The sequence below is a fragment of the Limulus polyphemus genome, unplaced genomic scaffold (genome assembly GCF_000517525.1).
Source record: "Limulus polyphemus unplaced genomic scaffold, Limulus_polyphemus-2.1.2 Scaffold481, whole genome shotgun sequence".
NCBI lineage: Eukaryota > Metazoa > Arthropoda > Merostomata > Xiphosura > Limulidae > Limulus > Limulus polyphemus.
The window spans coordinates 364580-385627 of record NW_013666091.1 but is presented as its reverse complement, the minus strand read 5'-3'; the positions used below and the strand labels follow the sequence as shown (position 1 = coordinate 385627).

The 21048-nt window shown below is 30.2% G+C and overlaps 1 protein-coding gene across 2 annotated transcripts in view; it reads left to right on the top strand.

The window, feature by feature from the left end:
• Window positions 1-21048, top strand: part of LOC106458535 (low-density lipoprotein receptor-related protein 2-like) — a 178518-nt gene that overhangs the window by 94531 nt on the left and 62939 nt on the right. For both annotated transcript variants that reach the window (XM_013918054.2, XM_022384774.1), the window contains exons 12-32: window positions 198-386; window positions 1577-1791; window positions 2464-2604; window positions 4070-4279; window positions 5643-5838; window positions 6076-6329; window positions 7027-7176; window positions 7845-8138; window positions 8809-8922; window positions 9321-9440; window positions 9955-10194; window positions 10784-10918; window positions 11911-12036; window positions 12374-12505; window positions 12934-13053; window positions 14529-14654; window positions 15687-15889; window positions 17453-17637; window positions 18558-18786; window positions 19772-19949; window positions 20457-20588. In XM_013918054.2, coding sequence (XP_013773508.1) covers window positions 198-386; window positions 1577-1791; window positions 2464-2604; window positions 4070-4279; window positions 5643-5838; window positions 6076-6329; window positions 7027-7176; window positions 7845-8138; window positions 8809-8922; window positions 9321-9440; window positions 9955-10194; window positions 10784-10918; window positions 11911-12036; window positions 12374-12505; window positions 12934-13053; window positions 14529-14654; window positions 15687-15889; window positions 17453-17637; window positions 18558-18786; window positions 19772-19949; window positions 20457-20588 — 3689 coding nt within the window. The remainder of the gene's footprint in view (window positions 1-197; window positions 387-1576; window positions 1792-2463; window positions 2605-4069; window positions 4280-5642; window positions 5839-6075; window positions 6330-7026; window positions 7177-7844; window positions 8139-8808; window positions 8923-9320; window positions 9441-9954; window positions 10195-10783; window positions 10919-11910; window positions 12037-12373; window positions 12506-12933; window positions 13054-14528; window positions 14655-15686; window positions 15890-17452; window positions 17638-18557; window positions 18787-19771; window positions 19950-20456; window positions 20589-21048) is intronic.

Here is a 21048-nt window from a genome sequence, read left to right as displayed (position 1 = left end):
CACTTGAAAAAAACACGGGGGTGCTTAACTTTTTTCCTGGTGTATATATCAGTGTAAAAGTTTGGGTATCTTGTTTTAGTATGTTAGTTTTATCAGAAGTTACTTCATAATTATTAAGCATATTAATGCCTAATAGTGAGACCTAGCTTATAAGGTTTTATTACTAAGTGCAATATCTTTTTTCTGGATTGGTCTAGGTTGATGTTCTTCAGTGATGCTGATAAAATTGACAGAGCTCACATGGATGGTTCTAACAGGAAATCGATTGTCAACTCATTGATTTACAAAGCCTCTGGCCTTACTGTTGATTACATTAACAAATGGCTTATTTGGTGTGACTCGCAGCTGGACCAGATAGTTGCTGTCGACTATGATGGAAAAAACAGGCATGAATTATTTTGTATCTAAGTCCAAGGCCAAAAATATTGTTAACAGTGTGGCTACCAGTCTGAACCAGTGTGACCAATAATTATAGCATTTGATTTTCCGATATATTACTTCATATCATGAAGTGTAATTCTAGTTAGTTTGTCATACCAGGTTGTCATATATGTGTTTTTGAATTGTTTTGCTTATTTTATATACATTGTTTTTAATGATTTTATTTTCAGCTATATATTGGGCCTGCTTTGGTCTGAAGTTCATAATTTTTTTTTAAATATTCGTTTGGGTTGCATTGTTGTTGCTAACTTTTTTATTTAGTTAATTATCTGATTGAATAGTTTTTTGGATTGGATTTATTTTTTATTAATTTAAATTTTTGTACAGAATTTTTAATTTTTTTCATAACATTTATAGTCAACTTTGAAAAAGTTGTGCAAACCTTAAAAAAAATACTGTAAGAAATGCTGGGAATAGCAATCTTCCCATTTTATAATCCAAGAGAAATTCTGCTTTTACCAGTTTTATTCCATGATTGAGTAATGATTTAGTCTACTGTTATTCATAAAGTCCTCCTCTCCACTGTATCATTCACTGAAAAGTTTTGGGTGAAAGTACATAGCCGACGAAGTAATAAATTTATGTATTAAACTGAAATTTATTTCTATACACTGATATTAAACTTATAGAAGCCTAAAGTTAGCTCATTAAGTTAACATAAAGATCTTAGTTTTATAGCTGCATTTATTTATTTATTTTTTAATTTTACAATATTTATTTTACTTTGATTACTGCTCATTATTTGCTAATATTTTGGTTGTTTTTTATCATTTATCAATATTTCAAAAATTTAGATACAAGATTTTGTTTTGTAATATGGATTTGTTTGATTGTTAGATTCTGGTTATGCTGCTCTAAGAAGTTGTATTGCCACTCTTTCATATTTCATCTCAACTAAATATAAACATGGGCTGGAATGCTGGGTTTTTTGTTGCAAGTTTTTTATCACTCAATATTATTGTTATACAGTAACTGTTTCTATCCTACAGGAAGAATTAACAATTTTAAGTAGCAGCTCTAATTTTAAAAATGTGCTGAGTAGAAATGTGAGACAGTGTAGAAGCTGATATCAGGTGTTGTAAATATACTTTATTATAAGAGCATGTGAACATTAAGGTTGGTGTTTGTTTTCCAGGCATGCTATCATTAGAGGTAGTACCAAGGTCCCTTCTCCCAGTAGGCTGACAGTGTTTGAGAACTATGTCTATTGGACTGATGGAACTAGACAGGGCATTTTACGAACTCACCTTTTCAACAATTCTGAAATTGTCGAACCAATTTATCGTGATCGTACACTTCTCAAGGAGCCTAAGGCTATTAAGTCATACCACCCTGTTCGCCAACCACCAGGTAGTTCTTGTCAGTTACACACTTTTGTAAATTCTTTGCTCAACATGCTAAAAGTAATTTCATGTAGAAAAGGCACACATAATGTATTTTGGTTAATGCAGGAAAATAATAATAATAACCTTTCTTATAAGTTTAGAGATGATGTATACTTTACCTAAGAAATGTCACACTTTAGGGGTTTTTAAAACATAATTCCATTGGAAGGTATTATTAATTCACTAACATTTCTTTGGTAACCCAAAGAGTCTCATGAGATTTCATGAATCAACAATGTAGATGATCCAATAACTGAAACATCGGTTATCTTCGAAAACATTTTCACGTGGATTTATTAAATATCCATACTCTATTATGAAAAATTATTAAAATAATGAAAATTGTCTGTGAGATATCATTAAGTGACCAAATTATCATAAATAAACATTTTAAACAATTTAAAAAATGTTTGTGGTTTTATTAGATACTTTGTAAAACTTACCAAACAGCTTAACGTTTCCTAGTAAAGTTTGAGTAGACACCTGAAAGAAATTGACAACTTGTTTCATAAATTAGAGATTCCTCAAGTTCATTATAGAAATATATTTAGGCAGTTACAAATGTTAAAATTTATAGGATATGTGAAAAATGACCAAAGGATGATCATGAGCTTCATATGGATTTTTTTTTTTTAAGTGACCAATCCATGCGGTGTTAACAATGGAGGTTGTGAACATATGTGTGTTGTGACTCGGAGTGCAGAGGAATATGGTCTCGGTTATCGCTGTGTCTGTAGCATTGGCTATGAACTTTCACAGAATGGGAAGTCTTGCAGCCGTAAGTTTTATACTTGTGGCTGTTGTGTGATATGATACTGTTAATATTTTTTTTATGAAACAACTAAATAACATTTTGTGAAGACTAGCTAAATTTAAAACATATTTTTGGCAGTATCTATAATAATTTAAAAATGTATCATAATTACAAGATTTAAGTCTCTTTACATCAGTTTTCTTGCATGAGTGTTGATGAAATCAAAAAGCTAAAATGGTAGCACAGTTTATTACTTCATTCTGTTTTTATGCAAATGGTTTTTATAATGAGTGTTGGTAGTCTTTTTTTATTAACTTTTTTTTGATAGTTGAGTATAGTTAGAATATAGTTATAAAGCATTGATTCTCAAACTTTATAGGCTTGTGTACTACTTTTTGTTTTGTTTAATGTTTTTTTGAACTATGAACACAAGCCTAATTTTTATTAGCAAAAATTAATATTTTAAACACTTGTACATTAATTGGAAGGACATAATTGTTTTTCTGGCACAATTGGGAAGTATGTGGTGCAATCTTTGTCAACCTGAAGGGAGAAACACACTAGCAAGTCAATACATGGGGAAGGGCAAGTTTTTTACATGTGAGGAGAGTAGTGTGTATATGTACACTAGATGCTCAAATTAGGCTTATTACAAATTTTATAATTTTTTCATTACTTTTTCTGTATACCACTGACACTACCACAGTTTAAGAATCTCTGTTATAAAGTTTCTTAGAGGCAAGATCTTTTAAAGACATTTTAATATCTATTGTTACAAATTTTGATCTCAAGTGTTATTTTAAAGTGATCCTACCAAGAACACCTTGGAATCATTTGTACTACTGTTATCTATTTTTTGTATAAATGTTTAGTATATTACACTACAGCTTACTTGTGTATTTTACATCATTTTCAATAAGATAAACAATGAACCAGAGTTTATCAGGAAATTTGTTTTTAAGCCTATAGTGAAGTGCAGTCAAACAACTATTAGAGAAGTCACTGTCAGTTGATATTGTCAAAATAAACAGTTAAGATAACAGAAGGTGTTAGATTCTATTTAATTATAGTGGTTTTTAATCGCTTTTATTGTATGACAAGACTGAACTGGGTACCAGCAGTTGTTATTCTGGAACTATGCCATGCTGTACTGGTATAAGCCTATTTGTAATTCATTAAATAAATGTTATAGTTTCTCTTGTTTATTTGGGCTGTGTATATTGGATTTTAGATCTTCTAATATTAATATTGTAAAATATGTTACCAGAGCCTGAAGTTGATTTTTCTGTGGTAAATTTACATTATTATGTACAATTCCAAAAGTATCCCACTTTTTCTGTATCACAAAGACTAATTTATGTTCACTTTTTTTTTTCATGTTTTACTGTTATCAAGCAATTACAAAAATTAGCTATTTTTATTCTCTAAATGACTTAATTTTGTATTCTTCTTCTAGCTTTATCACGTAAAAAATGTTTTTCTTACTTAGATGTGGAAGAATTTCTTTTGTACTCTCAGCAAAAGTTTGTAAGGGGATCCATTCTTAACCCTGTGGATGAGGGTTTTACTGATGTCATAGTACCAATAGTTAGCAAATCTGCCCGCTACGTTGGACTTGACTTTGATGCTCGTCACAACTACATCTATTACTCTGATGTGATTCTAGATGTAATTTATCGAATCAACACTGATGGAACAGGTGAAAAAACAAATAACAAAAAAACAGTAGAATTAATATAGTGGGATTTTTTTATGATCTGATACCATGCTGATTTAAGACTTAATGTGTACCTGATGTATGCAGAATTCATATCTGAGTTTGCAAAAATTGATAATGTAACCTTTTAGACACGCATTCATTTATCTATTGTCTAAATTCTCAGTAAATAATGTTTGGATTAGTAAGCATAAGTAACAAAAAAATAACGTTTTTTTGGCATATTGAAAGATAAAATTTTTATTAGATATTTCAATTACTAGCTCTGATGATGATAACTATATTACCAAACTTGTCAGCTGAAATATCTAATAAAGATTTTACCCTTCTTTGTGCCCAGAAATGCTATTTTTGGTTTATTGTAGCACAATCTACCTAAAAAGAAATTTATCTTGGGAAATAACTAACTGAGAGAGAGGTTAATTTACAGATTTTCTTTTAAAGGTAAACAATGAAGGTAGTGTGGTGTGATAGGCTTGCAACTGTCAAAGAAAGCTATGATGTGACATTTTATGTGGCATTGTTTGTTTTATAACTATGTAACAAGTAACAGTATACTGATAGTGAGTCTTCATTTGTCTTAAGAATAACCATGCAATTTGGGTTACTCTGTCATAATATGGAGTTTAAAAACAGCTTACAAACCTTTGGTTTTTATGTCTCTTTTATAGCTTGTCCAATCCTCTTTAAGTTGAACAATTTAATTGTCAGAAGATTTTTTAACCCTTTCTGTGATTTATTGGAGATAACTTGAGTGCCCTCCGTGTTTCAAAAAGTATTTGCTTGTTCATTTGAGCAAACCTTTTCTTGCCATATTTTTAATTATTTGCTGAAATTTATCCACATGTTATCATGTGTTACAATCAGTGTTCTCAAGATGGCTTTGGAAATACTGTTTGTGCTGATTTCTATCAGATTTATTCTAGATTAGGTATCATAAACATTGGAGAAAAGCATTTCTTTACTGTAGCTCCATTGAAATACACACACACATTATTAATTATTAAATGCACCTTTATAACTTGCATTCAAATTATTAAATATATTATTAATCATTTAAATTTCTTAAACATTTTTATCTTGAAATTGAACTCTTTGAAAACCTTATTTATAAAAAAATTTTTTAACACTTTAAAAATATCTCATGAGAGTTGAAGTGTTCAGACATGAAAGGATTGACAAGACCTATTGTTTTTGTTGAACAAATAATATTTAGTAGATTGTTAAATATACGTAATGAAGGACAAATTAATATTTAAAACGTTAAGTTAGGATGCCAGAGATTACAGATTGTATAAGGTTTGAATGCTAGAGGTTAACTGCTGCATGCTTGTAATATCATCAGGAAAAGAGAATGTGCTTGCATCTCAGAATGAAGGTGTGGAAGGACTTGCTCTAGACTGGGTGTCCAACAATCTTTACTATATTGACAGCAGAAAAGGAACTTTGAATGTGATCAGTGTGAACAACTTTCAAAACAGGAGAACATTGATCAGTAACTTGAAACGTCCTCGTGCAATTGTGGTTCATCCTAATAGGGGGTTGGTATTTGTTTATATTAAATAAGTAACTGTATAATGTATTTCAAAGCAAGGTTTAGCTTACAGTTAGTAGTGTAGTTATATCAGTTGGCTGGAAGAGAGTATTTATCTGTTTCATTTTCTCACATTGGATTTATCATATATTTTTCCCAGGACTAATCTTTTTGATATGGTTATTTATGGTCTCAAAAATATTGCCTTTGTTAATAAAAAAAAATCTTTAAAAAATCCCTACAGCTATCTTTTTTACTCTGAATGGGATCGTCCAGCAAACATTAGCAGAGCATTTTTAGATGGAACAAACTCCATGGTGTTCCGTGGTGTTCTCCTAGGCTGGCCCAATGGTTTGAGTATTGACTACTTGAAAGATCGTCTCTATTGGTGTGATGCTTTACTTGATCATGTCCAGCATGCTAATCTAGATGGCACAGATGTCCAAACAATAAATTCTCCAAGAATCAAACATCCTTTTTCACTAGTTATCCACAATGGTGAGTGAAACTCAAAATAATCATTTTCTATACCTTTCTAAGGGTTTTAAAAAGCAGTCAAGGTTTGTTTAGAGATATTTCATATTGATAATGTTTTCTGGAGGGTTACCATCATTCTACATTCAGTGTTCTGTCAGTGATTTTGATTTCAAGTTTACTCTTTCATGAAGAGTGTTCAGACACCATGAGTTATCATGGGGCCAGATTATTATCAGGGAATCAAAAGAAGATGAAATAATTATCAATATAATATACAGTTTGTAGTTGTTAGCTTAAAAATAAACTGTGCAGAATTGTTCTCATTAGCATTCAAAATGTGTACAAATGAGAAAAGATGGTGACGAATAAAATTAAAGCTAAACTGAATAAAGCTATTCAATCTGATTTTCTTTAATTTAGCTAACATTAGGGTTTATAAAGTTAGCAAAAATATTGTTTTCTTAAAATGATACATTTTGATATATGAAAGATATTTGATATGATTTTTCAGACTTTGAATATACTTGTGGATACATACTTTCACAAGAAAAAATATAATTTGTAAACAACTAAAGATCAATGGTTTATTTGTTGCTTTAAATGCTGTTATGTTTTTTTAAGATAATTGTACAAGTAATCTGTGGTAAAAGTCTAAATATCTACAGTTGTCTTTTCATCTCTATTTTGAAAATATATATAATCTGAAATTGTTTTGTAGAGTGGTTGTATGTGACAGACTGGCGACTGGATGCTGTTTTGAAGATGAATAAAATTACGGGGGCAGATGAGCAGATAATTACTGCTGTGGAGGAGGGAAGTCGCCTTTACGGAATTAAAGTTTACAGCACAAAAAACCAGAAGATAGATTGTAAGAAATTGTACTATGTCTCTCTTAGTCTGTTGTATAAATTGTTTAAAAGAAAGATAAGATTATAATACTGTATGACCCAATTAAACATTTTTTCTTTTTTTATGCTAAACTTCTCTCTCTCAGCACTATGTTGCTACTGAACAAGATATTATCATGCAACACAAACTGTTTGTAAATTACTATTACAGAAATTGAGAATTGTTTTGGGTTAGCAGATATTTTTCATTTAGATAATGTTGCTAAATATAGAGGTGAATTTTAAATTTTTTATATTATTTTTTACAATCGACCTTAGATAGATCTAAGATAACAGACACTTTGCATAGTCAACACAATATTTTATAGTTTGTATCTAAATTGTAACATTTTTTGTGAAAGATTTCATTCTTAATGAATATCAGAATTACAAAATAAGAAATTAAGCAAAATGTTTAGTGCTGCCTGCCTTCTGTCATTACATTTACATGTAAAGTTAGAACCTCATTTTCATCTGTACATGTTACATGTACTGTGTAAACAACAATAAAAGTTATGGTGCCATAACTATCATTAAATCTTTATTTTGATCAGAAAACCATAATTCCTTGAGTAAACATTGGATTTGTAGTTTTGCTTACCTATTCATTTGTAATTTATTGGAGTGAACAGCATTTTTCTGTTTTCAGCTCGCCATCCATGCCGTGCGAACAATAGCAACTGTGAAAAGTTTTGCTTTGCTGTGCCAACAAATAACAGCGAAGCATTAGATCTTGAGGTTCGTTGTGGTTGCCCCTATGGAGAAAAATTGAATGAAGATGGTAGAAAATGTGCATCTGACCCAAGTGCTGAACCTCCTGTTAAAGCTTGCCCAAATTCCTGGGATTTCACATGTGATAATAAACGTTGTATTCCCAATACATGGGTTTGTGATGGTGATGATGACTGTTTGGATAATTCTGATGAAATGCAGAACTGCACTCGTAAGTTCCTTTAAAAACAACTGCTTTCAAAATTGGAATATGTGTAGATACTCTTTCTTTATGCAGCTCTTCTGAGAGATGCAAAAGTTAACTCAGTAAGTTTGTAGTACAATAGCTGGGTCTTTGATAATCATTAAAATCTGTATTGCTTGACATTAAGCCTTTTGAAATATTGATATCCACTTTAGAAACATGTTACTTAATTTTTTATTTGTTCATATTAGTGTTGTGTCTAAATTTACATTAATATGTAAAACTGTAATCAAAAATAGTTTATTACATGTGATCAATTTCTTGTAATTAACGTTGTTACTAGTTTGATATAAAGATCAGTTCTATTGGCTTATGAGAAATAGAAACCTCTGCAATAAAGACTAGGTGTAAATTGTAGGATATTTAGTCATGTTTGGTGTAGTTAACATCATTGTCTGTATCATTTTTGTAGGGATTATTCTTGAAAGAGTTTTAAAAAGTGAATTTAGTTACCTATTTTCTACAGTATAACTTTTATGATTAACAAAGATGATTCATGATTATTACTCAATCAGTATGTTACTTTTATGCCAAAAAAAAGCCAGTTGAACTAACTGTAAAATGTTAGAGATTTGTATTCAGTGTTTTTAGTTATCAAAAACATAATTTTTTTCAAATCTTAAATGTGTGTCATTAGAGTCGACCTGTAGTACAAGAGAATTCCAGTGCAGTAGTGGACGATGTATTCCATTATCATTTAAATGTGATTCTGATAATGACTGTGGTGATTATTCAGATGAAACTGGTTGTGGTAAGTTTTGTTCCCTCTTGATTTTTCAGCTTTTTTTCTAAAATGAGAACCTGCTTGAATAAAACAGTAGTAGATTAGTTGGAATTATTTGAAGTTTTTTTTTTTTTTGTAACTAGTTTGTTTTAGGAAAAGATAAAATACAAATTCATAAAAAAGTTGTACATGAATAAACATAAGTGCACAAATAAGTATGAGTAAATTCATTTACATGTTATCTCCTATTTATATTATTTTCTTTTGTGTGTGTATATAAATAAATAAAACTACATTATTAGAATTTAAGTAAAAAAAAAAACTATATAAAATATTTTGGTGGTTGTTAGAAATCAAAAGAGAAGACACTTCATATGTGAAGTAACCATGCAGTGATAGTATAGTTTCATTTCTTCATTTTGCAGTGAATGTTACTTGTGAATCGACAGAGTTTTCTTGTGATAACGGTCGATGTATCCCACAATCTTGGAAGTGTGATTCGGAGAATGATTGCGGGGATGGCTCAGATGAAGGAGACTTTTGTGGTAGGTTATATAGGATGTAGTTAAAATTTCATATTCATGATATGGATGATTGTTATAGAAAGTTAATTGGTTCTTGAAGTGAATCTTGGACTAATGATATTCTTTCATAAGTGTGCATTTGAATGTTGTCCTAAATTTTATGTTGAAATCAGTTGTTAACCATTATTATGTACATCACAACTTTAGATTTTTAAAATAAATATTTCATATTAAATCAATCATTTTGTATTAAAAGAATGACATTGATGAAATGCGTAATAAAACTATGAAAATTAGTCAGTATGGTAACTCACTCAATAGATCAGTAACCCTTCCTGTTAACAATAATTTGTACTTCAAGGCTAGTTTTCTCATTGAATACTTTCTAAAACCTTGCATTTTGTTTTTAGAAAAGGTTTCATTAACGGTACAAAGCTTTATTGATTTCATTACTATGCATCATTGTCTTAATGAGCATGTAATTTTTAAAGTGTTTCATTGAATATTGTATAAATTTTTGTTATAATTGATACAGTGGAAAAGACCTGTGCATATTACCAGTTCACATGTCCTGGATCAGGACATTGTATTCCACAAAGCTGGGTTTGTGATGGTGACAATGATTGTTTTGATCAAGCTGATGAACAGAACTGTCCTCCCATTACTTGCACATCAAGTCAGTTTCAATGTGGGGATCAGAAACAGTGTATTCATGAGAGTTACCATTGTGATGGGGTGTCTGACTGTCAAGATGGCTCAGATGAACTAGGATGCCGTGAGTAATGTTTATTACAATACGTGGTAATAAAATTTTCTTATTTCTTTTATCTGAGTCAAATCTAAGACCTCCTACTTGCCAGTTGAGTGCTCAACTAACAGCTGGTGGGCTAGCTTTTTGCTAGTGAGGTACATTATAATGACTCAAAGTGCTACATTCTTCCCTTCTCACAAACAAGGCCTGTCCTCAGGCCTTATTTCAAATTCACTGAACAGACCATAGTTGGGCATGAGATTTTCTGTTACAATGCAATTCATTTATATATTTTTTATTTTTTTAAGTTGTTGTTAAACTCAACCTCTCATGTATCAAGTGAGTTGTCTATCTACTGAGTTAAGGGTTAACCCACTATCACTTGCTAGTAAGGCACTTTTTGAATAGTTTAACATACCATGTGTATATTGTAAATCTAACTGTAATGCCTAAGCACAGTTTTCTAAAGTATGATTCTGGAAGTTATTTGATAAATTGATATCATTATTTACACTTCTATAGATATAACATTTAATTTTGAATGCACTTTATAACAAACATTTAATAATTTACTTAATATGTATGAAAATTTAAGTTTTACTCTCAATAATAGCATCTGTTTCACCGAATGAGTGTGATCCAGAAAAGTTATTCCAATGCAAGACTTCAAGAATTTGCATCCCCCATTCTTGGCATTGTGATGGTAATAATGACTGTGAGGATGGGAGTGATGAGCCAGATAGCTGTGGTGAGCTTACGTTTCTATGATTTTAACATAAACTAGGTTTCACATTACTGTGAAAGACTGACAACTTTGTTAGTGTTAAAGATATTTCTTTTTATTAATGAGTTTTAATGCAATTGATTTTCAGATTCATGACTGCTTTATAATGTTATGGTTTTTCACTCTCTTCTGAAAAAAAGTTTGGAATAGTTGATAAAGCATCACACAAGATTATATGTCAAACCCTGGTAATACATTTCATACTGTAATACCGACTTAAATAATTCGGTCTTAACTCAAAGCCATTGTGTGATTTACTTTTTTCTTATGCTGTTAATTGGAAGGCCTTGTGTTTGAGTTTTACAGAACAAAAAATGAGTATGTGGTAGAAAGATCATTACTGAATCTCTTATTATTTTTCCAGATTTAGCATTCACTACATTTTACCCTGTTTTCACAACTAAACGTTTACATCAGCATTTACATACATACAAAGCTTGGATACTTAGTGTTCTTAAAGCAATGACTACTGTACCCTTGAATGAAAATCAAGCATAATAATCCATATTAACAAGTAAAAAGGTTTTTGTTTTGAGAAGTTGTATTAATGAACTATTAGCCATAATACTGGAAACAGTAACTTGTTTTTATGAAAAGTTCTTGGAATTAATGATTTCATTTCTATTTTAACTTAAAGATCTTTTTAATTTTAAATGCAAACATTATTGAATTTATTATAATATAGTATAAAATTTAAGTTTTGAAGTAAACAGTTTTACTTTAAAAACCAGTATTTACAAATGTAATTGGCCATAAAGTACGAAGAAAGAATTTTGACTGGACTAATACAGATTTCCATCAGTAAGAGTAGATTAACAGCAATAAGGTTTCATCATGTACTTTAAAAAAACAATAGTATTTTTCTAACCAGTTCTAATAAATTGCATTTCCACTTTATAATCATGGTCTTTAGCTAGCCAGATCATTCAGTTATACGGTAATTCATTTATTTGCAGGAGAGGTTGACTGCCCCATGAACAACTTCAGGTGCAATAACTCTCGCTGTATCTTTAAGTCTTGGATCTGTGATGGCAATGATGATTGTGGTGATGGGTCTGATGAAGATCACAGGCATGCTTGTGGTGAGTAAAGAAAACATTCTTATATCAATGGTCTGAAAGCTCTATCAGAAGCAATTAATTGAGGTGTTTAATGAATATTACTTGCTACTTTTTTTTCTTCAAAAAATTGCTTTGCTGTTGTACAAGTATTTTATTTATTTTTTGCATTGTTTCTTCATACCCACTGATAAGAAGTAAATATTTTAAAACTTGTTTTTGATTCTCACAGCACAGCTTCCATTATTTAGGTCGGTACATTGGTAACTTGAGAACTTAAATGATTTATATATTTTTTATGTGAAACTCAACTATAGAAATTGATTTGTCCCTTTTTTAACATTTCTGTCAAATTCTTTAGGTCCTGCATCTTTTGTTTGTCCATATGGTCAATGGCAGTGTCCAAACATCGCTGAGAGGTGTATTAACATTTCCCAGGTTTGTAATGGCGAAATAGATTGCCCTAATGGTGCTGATGAAGGCCCCACATGTAGTAAGTAAATCAATTATTTGTAACTGCTTTATCTTCTTGAAGTTATAAATGCTTTTATATTTGTTTTTTATGCTATATTAATACTTAAAGGGAACTGATGTTTATAGAATGTAAAGATCAGAGTGGCTTGGTTTGGGTAATAAACAGGGGTACTAGTTTTGTTCATGAGAAGTTATTCACGATGATTATATCACGCAAGAGTGTTGACTCTAAAATAACATAATTTCACGTGATGTTTTCAAGGTCTTATGTTTGAGACAAGTAGATATTATTTTGTTCTTCAATTATTAATAATTTAAACATTTTTAATTTTCTAATTAAATACATTATAATCTATGTAACATTTATCTTCTGTGTCAAATACTGTAAGTCAAATTACTTAACTTTAATACATTATAATTCCTAAAAATTTGCATCTACTCTTTCAGGTCTTGACCAATGTAAGACAGATAATAATGGATGTAGCCATAACTGCACTCAGACTCCTCTAGGGCCAATCTGTCTTTGTCCACAGGGGGAGGTGTTGAATGACACTACTACTTGTATAGGTAAATACAACACATTTACTGAAAACGCTACACATGGTGTATAATAATATGACTACTTGTTATTATAGACTTTGATACAACTTTCATGTATATCAAAAACTGTATTATACTGCAATATTTGCAGATAAGTATGAGAAATATATGATGCTACTACTTGTACAAATAAGTATCAGACTGATTGTATCAATTATAAATAATTTTTAACATATAGATGCTTAACAATTTTTCAAATAATAGATTTTAATTTTTGCCAAATCTTTAATGTGCTGTTTCTAACTTGAATTTTAAACATTTTTTAAGCCAAAATATTTTGTCATATCCACCCATTATTATGAATACACAACTTAAAATAACTTTCATTCACAATTCTTTTATTTTTTGATTAAAAAATATGTATTTTGTTTTAGCTATATTAATTTCTGACTGTTTGCAAATAATTTTAAATCTTCTATTCAGTGTCCCCTCTAGGTTGTGCGGCTGCACAACAACCAATCAAATGTCATGCACTTAGTTATTCCAGCCAAGACAAAAGTTAGCACACATCTGCACATTGCCTTGATACTGGTGCACATGAAAATATTCATTCCGCACATGGAATGAAAAAATTAGAGGGAACATTATTTCTACTTGAACAGAGCTAAATGTTAATGTTGTATCATCAGCAAACATAGTAATTTTAAAATTTATTATGTTTATATCACATAAATTGTTTATGTATATCATAAAAGTAAAAAAAAGGGAGGTCAAAGTTGAGAACCCTGTGGAACACCATACTTAGTTATATTTGCATTACTAAAGTACTTTTTTTATTTTTGCAGTCTGTTATTGTATAAATAAGAGCTAACCCATTTTTAATGCTATGCTTCTTATCCCTAGAATTTTGATTTTATGTAATATTTGATGTTATTGTCTGAAAAGTACAATCATTGTTGGTTTCTTATTATTATCTAAGAACTCGTAAATATTCTATGTGAAGTTTAATAGTGCCTCTTTAGTATTTAACTTTTCCCTAAATCCATATTGATTTTTAGAGAAAAAAATTGTCTTTAAAAAATTTAGTCAACCTGCATTTCACTATATCCTAATATTGTAAAAAAATACTGATAAGTGAAATAGGTCTATAATTATTATTTTCACCTTTTTTGTATATTAGAATTACTACAGCATTTTGAACTCCTTTGGAAAAGTTCCTGTTGTTATTGATAAATTATTAGTATATATCAATAGTTCTGTGGTATAATTTGTACATTCTTTTACTGTTCTTACTGAATGACACTCTGCAGATAGTGTTGGAGACTCTTCTGTACATAAGTATCAGATCCGATGATATTTTTATAGATAAGTATGAAAGGTTTAGTGACACTGTCATTTCTACCAATAGTAAGAATATTTTTTTTCATAAGGTACAGTGTGAGGTAAAACTTTACTTTGTTTGTGTACATTGACAAACCCTTGCTATTCTGTTTATTGTTTAGATCTAGATGAATGTATCACACCTGGCCGCTGTAGTCAAGATTGTATTAACACAAAAGGATCCTACAAATGTATTTGTCAAGAAGGCTACAAGCTTACTGGTAATCACCGCACCTGTAAAGCTGTTAGTAAGTGTTTATTTCTGTATTTAAAATGGTACATCTGGTATGAAACTTGCTTCCAATGCTATTATATAATATTTTGGGATGAGAAAAATATAGTGTCACTTATTACATTCAACAATAACTTTAAGAATATTAATATTCCAACTGCATTAATGAAATATTTATCAATTTGTTATATTCATAAATTTCTAATTTTGATACAGTCGACACGATTTACATATATTTGACATGAATGGAAAAATATCTTATAGATTAAAAAAAAAATTATTTTTAGCCAACTTTAAGTAATTTAAAAAACAACAATAAAGTAATAACTGTCTTAAATATTCTCTACCTAGATTTCTCCTATTAAACTTTTAAATTTGTTTGACATCTAGCAAGTAAAACTTGCTAAGGCCCAATTAAGAGATTCTTCATTTAATCCTCTTTTTTTTTTTTCTCCTGAGTCCACATTTTCTTGATAAGTTAAATGGGGTCAATCAAATATATAGATTTAAATGTAGAAAGGGCCAGGTATGTTTTAGTGGTTGGTATGCTTGTTAATTCATGGTTTGTGACCTGCTGATGCCTAAATGTGCTCTATGGGTGTGTTATAAGATTGGTCAGATCTCATTATCAATCAGGCAAATGTTAGCTGTGTGCAAAATTCTTAAATATGCAAACACAAAAGAAGTAAAATTAATCAAGAATTCATTCAGGTTTAAGAGATCTAGTGAAATATTTATAGGGGTTCCAGTTTTGTTTTGCTTGAGTGTATGAATTTGTATCTGTTTTACTAGAAGGAAAAATTTCAAGTATATAAAAAGAATATGAAGTAGAAAGAAAAAAAATTATAAAAGGCTTCTATTTTTATCACCAGTATTTTGAATTACTATATTAGAATAATCTTTGAAGTTTTTTAAATTAGCCATTAATTTTCAACTAGCATTTACAACTTTTCTATAGGTACATTTTTGAAGTTTGGAATGAGTGACAAAATTATAAAATATTGCTTACTGTTACAAGTGGCTGTAATAACAGTAATTATTTTAATAGACTGGACTGATGCCTTTCTGGTTATATCTAACCGTCGTTCTATTCTGATGGCAAATTTAAACACCACAAACCTTGAGCGAATACCTATTCAAGTTGAAAATGTTGTTGCAACAGCATCTGATATGGCATCAGGAACCATCTACTGGTCAGATATGACACTGAAGAAGATATATCGTATGAAGAAGGGTGGTGAACCAGAAGTGGTAAGTGATTGATAAATGTTATAATAGAATATTTTGCTATGTGAAAAAGGGTGGTTTTATTATGACGGGCTTGTTCTAGACACGTAACGACAGTATAAAAATGTTGAGCCAGGACAATTAAGGCAAAAAGTCTTCTTGATCTTTTCTCTGAGAAGCATTAAAATATTTATTGTACAGTTATTATGAGGAAATATGACACATATTAATTATAAACTTTTTTACTTTTTACACTTGTACGTATTTTGTTTTATAACTTTTTTTTTTTCTCATTAGTACCACTGTGTCAAATCTTGCTCAGTATATAAGTAATTGTCAGAAAAAAGAAGATCATAGAAATATAAAGTTTAAAATGGGTGAACATTTGAATCTCAAGAAATAAATTATATTTTGAAAAATATGAAATATTGTTTTGGAGTTTTAAAGTCACCACTATAATGATTTAACTTTTTCAGCGTGGGCTCGGTACCTGGGACCGACCTCGTAACCATTTTGTGCTTGATAAGACATTATTATTTTATATTCTAGCTTGTCAATATCGGTAATCTGCATTTCTAATTTGTTCAAAACTATAGACATAATATTTTTACTTCACAATCATCTAATTTGAACCACTGCTGCATTCAACATACCACATGACACTTATCTGTGTTTTTTAATATTTACTTTTAAATTGAGTAATGCATAGTACTAAAATTTGAATTATAATCTACAGTTTGACACTAAACTTTTTGACATAAGTTCATGAAACAGTAGTTCAATAAGATTTTGAATGCGAGTCAACAAATGACATAACCTGGTCTTTCACCCGTGACCCATCTCAAAAAGGTTAACTCTACTGAATGACATTTGTTTCTGAGAAGAGTAAAAGGTTTTCATTTTGTTTATTTTAATCTGCCATTTTATCATTTTAGGCATACTAAAGACAATCTTTTAAAAATCCCCCCCTTTAATTTTCATATTTTGTTGCCTTGAGGTAAAACTGTTGAATTACAGTAGTTAAAAAAACTGTCAGCTTAAATGTTTTATTTTCATAACACAAATAAGCATAACAATGTTGTTTTTTTTCACTAAACTATCACAAAAGGTAATAGAAAAAAGTTTCTCACCTCATTGATATGCCATTTGGTGTCCTTGTCTCACTACGTGAAGAGATCACACCTTCTTTGATTACATCATTTTGAGACATGGATGCCATTAAATTATAGACTATCTTGCTTACAGGTAATGTAATGTATCATAATTTTTATAATGCTATCCAGACAATAGATTTTAACAAATATCTATCTTGTTGAACAGTAGAGGATTATAGACTGAAAATTTTTTTGAGAATCAGTTTGTTACAAACCTAGCAAGCACAGAAGAACTGCCTCAGATAAACAAAGTGAAATATCAAAATATATATTTTAATGAATATCTAATGTTGAAGCATAGAAAGACCCTTTCTGTAGGAGACCATACAATTGTAATGTTTCTGAAACTTGGAGCATTTGTAAGATGATTTTTGTTATTCCTTCTTAAAAGGAAAAAAAAAGTCTTAATAAACTTTTATTCCTAATTATTTAGGTTCTTGGTAGTGGTTTGGACTTGGTTGAAGGACTGGCCGTAGACTGGGTAGGTAGGAACCTGTACTGGGTAGACTCTAAGTTAAAGACAATGGAAGTTGCAACTTTAGATGGAGAAAATCACATAGTATTGTTGACGGAGAACATTACCCAACCGCGAGGACTTTCCTTGGACCCCAGAGAAGGGTATGAACATGAAATGTTCTCACTTTAAAGGCTGGATGCACATTCTAACAAAGAAAGATTGAAACCTTCTTTATATTAGTCATCATCTAAAGCTGTCAAGATTAAATTTTATTATTAGTGTTTCTTTCTTAATTACATAATTCATAGGACTGCTTTTTGACCACTGTAAAGGTTTAAGATTTAACAAAACTTTTTTATATTACATTATTTAATTTCAAAAACTGTATGCAATATAAGATTTCATAAATGTCTTTATGTTAAAGAATATTATTATTATTATGTAAATATTCTTTCTTTGTTTGCATTGAATTTTCATGAAATGATGTTTCAGTCAGATTTTTTTTAAACTTTATGTACTTTCTCTGTTATATTTCCATTAGTATGAAATAAATAAATAATTTACTTCATGGAATTTAGAAGAATTTTTAATGTCTGCAGAAATAAGAATTGCAGGAGTTTAAATTGAGTAAAAACAACACAATTCCATGAGAATTTCTTGGCATTTTATACAATGTGTAGTTACTCAATAGACTATCTTTTATATCATTTATTATGTCTAAGATTGTAGATGTACTGGCAAACACAATACCTTTAGTATACAGTAATGAGAATGATAATTTCAAAAACTGTATAGTTTCTCTTTGTGATTGCATTTTATAAACTTAGGATTTCTTGTACTTCTTTTATTTTTTTGTGCTTGGTATTTTAACCTGTTCTTACCTGGCTGTATCACGTGATGCCAGATTTTTCAATGCACACTTATTTACAGTAATTAAGTGCTCATTTCTCATATTCATTTTATTTGGTCATACATGAACAAGTTGAGACATGTTAAAAGATTCAGATGTAACATGTAGTTAGAAAATGTAGAAATAATATATGGTATGAAGTATTTGTCAAAGTACTTTTTTCTTCAACAGGATTAGACTGATGTTCTGGTCTGATTGGGGGGAGAACCCTCGTATTGAAAGTTCTGGATTAGATGGCTCCAAGAGACATGTTATTATAAATACCAAGATATTTTGGCCCAATGGCTTGACCCTAGACATTCCTAACAAACGGGTGTATTTTGCTGACAGCAAACTAGACTACATTGATTTCTGCAATTATGATGGTTCCGGGCGGCAACAAGTTATTGCCCATAATCATGTAAGTAATTACATTTTATTAATTGAATGTTTTACACCAAACTTTTCATTAAAGTGTTGTTACATAATCGTTTAAGGTTAGCATGATTTACATACTGCATGTTAGTTGAATCATTCTCAAAGTAGAGTGATATTGAATTTTAGTTAAGTATGTCAGAAATACATTACAGGGTTTTTATTTAATTTAACAAAATCTCAAGGAAAATGATATTCAGTATTTTATTTGTTAATTTTAATATTTTTATTTCTTTTATATTTGCAGAGACATAAATCTTGTTATGCTTCAAGATGTTGAAAGAAAAACGTTTTTTTAAAGTCAAGTTTATTTTTTTAACTTACAACAAGATGTATTTGTACATTCAAGATCATATGTCTTGAAAAATAAGACAGATTAATAATGAAATATTTAATTCTTTCTATACAAACAATTTTTTATCACAAAATTTATAGAATTTGTATTTAAGAATTATATAATGGTTATTTAAAATATTGTCTAAACTTTTTTTGTTTTTGCTGGCTGCTAAGCTCGTATTATTTTTCCCAACGAAATTTACATGTTTTTGGGTAGTTCTTATGTTCGTGTGCTTTATTTATTCAGCTGTGAATTACAGCTGTAAAATTAGTTTGCAATGCATATTATTCAGATGATACAAGTCTTTTTTTTTCTTTTTTTTGTGGCAATTAAATGTACTTTTGAGTTTTCCTTATTGTATTCAAACAAAATAACAATGCAAGAACTTATTATTAAAGAAACTACAACCGTTTGTTGTGTATTGATCTAAATCATAATTATTGTTACCAAAATGTCATACTGTTGTGCTTGATAAAGGTAATGGTGACTAATTTTGAGAAAGATGAGGTCATTGGTCAATCTTTGTCAGTTTTGTTCTGATAGACATACTGAATAAAGTTTTATGAATTTTTTTTGTAAATTCCAGAAAGGGTTAAAAAGATAAGCATCAAATTTATGTTTTGTGATTTTTCAGTACTTGCTTCATCCCCACTCCCTTACTGTGTTCGAAGACACACTTTACTGGACTGATCGTCAACTCAATCGTGTACTTTCCTGCAACAAATTTCATGGTGTTAATCAGACAGTTGTCTCTCACCTGGTCAGTCAGCCTCTTGGTATACATGCCAACCACCCAGTGTTGCAACCACTTTGTAAGATTCAATTAAACATTCCTGCATTTCTTTTATAAATTTATGCTAATTCTCTTAAATTCTCAAAATGTAATGTTTGTAATTAGAAACATTAAAAGATTAGTTGAATTAATTTGTGCTGGTTACAATTAACAAACATGATAGGAATTCATTGTAAGTATATCTTAAAGGTAACTAGTAAAAATATGTAAATTATTTGATGTTTTTTTTTTTATTTGGAATAAACTATTCTAGTTTGCCAAATGAAAATGTTTAGCTGACAGTTATGAAAAAGTATTTGTCAAATTGTTATTTAGTTTGGCAACTGTTTAAATGCCAAAATTGGATACATAGCTAGATAGATATTTCCATATCAGTTACTAATGAAAGTTAACTTATTTATACTTTGCCAGTATATATAAAGAAATTACCTTTATCCTCTGGAAGAGGGTGAAAATATAAAGAACCTTTATATGCACTAATCATCTGTAATACTAGTTGTTCACATAGTTTTAATTTTTCTTCTAGCCGTCAATCCTTGCAAATCGTCACCTTGCAGCCACTTGTGTCTGTTATCTCCTACAGCCTCTAGTGGTTTCACTTGTCACTGTCCTCCAGGTTATGGACAAGATCGAGCAACTGGTAGCACATGTATTCCAGGTAACTATAGCTTTTATCATTATATTTATTAGGTGAGCCCTATATTAAACATTCTCTTAAAATCACTAATATATGCTATACCCACCTCATACCCTAGTGACGTGTAAACAATTGTTGAACTACACCCACCTCATACTCTAGTGACGTAAACAATTGTTGAACTACACCCACCTCATACCCTAGTGACGTAAACAATTGTTGAACTACACCCACCTCATACCCTAGTGACGTAAATGACTGTTGAACTACACCCACCTCATACCCTAGTGACGTAAATGACTGTTGAACTACACCCACCTCATACCCTAGTGACGTAAATGACTGTTGAACTACACCCACCTCATACCCTAGTGACGTAAATGACTGTTGAACTATACCCACCTCATTCCCTAGTGACGTAAATGACTGTTGAACTACACCCACCTCATACCCTAGTGACGTAAATGACTGTTGAACTTCA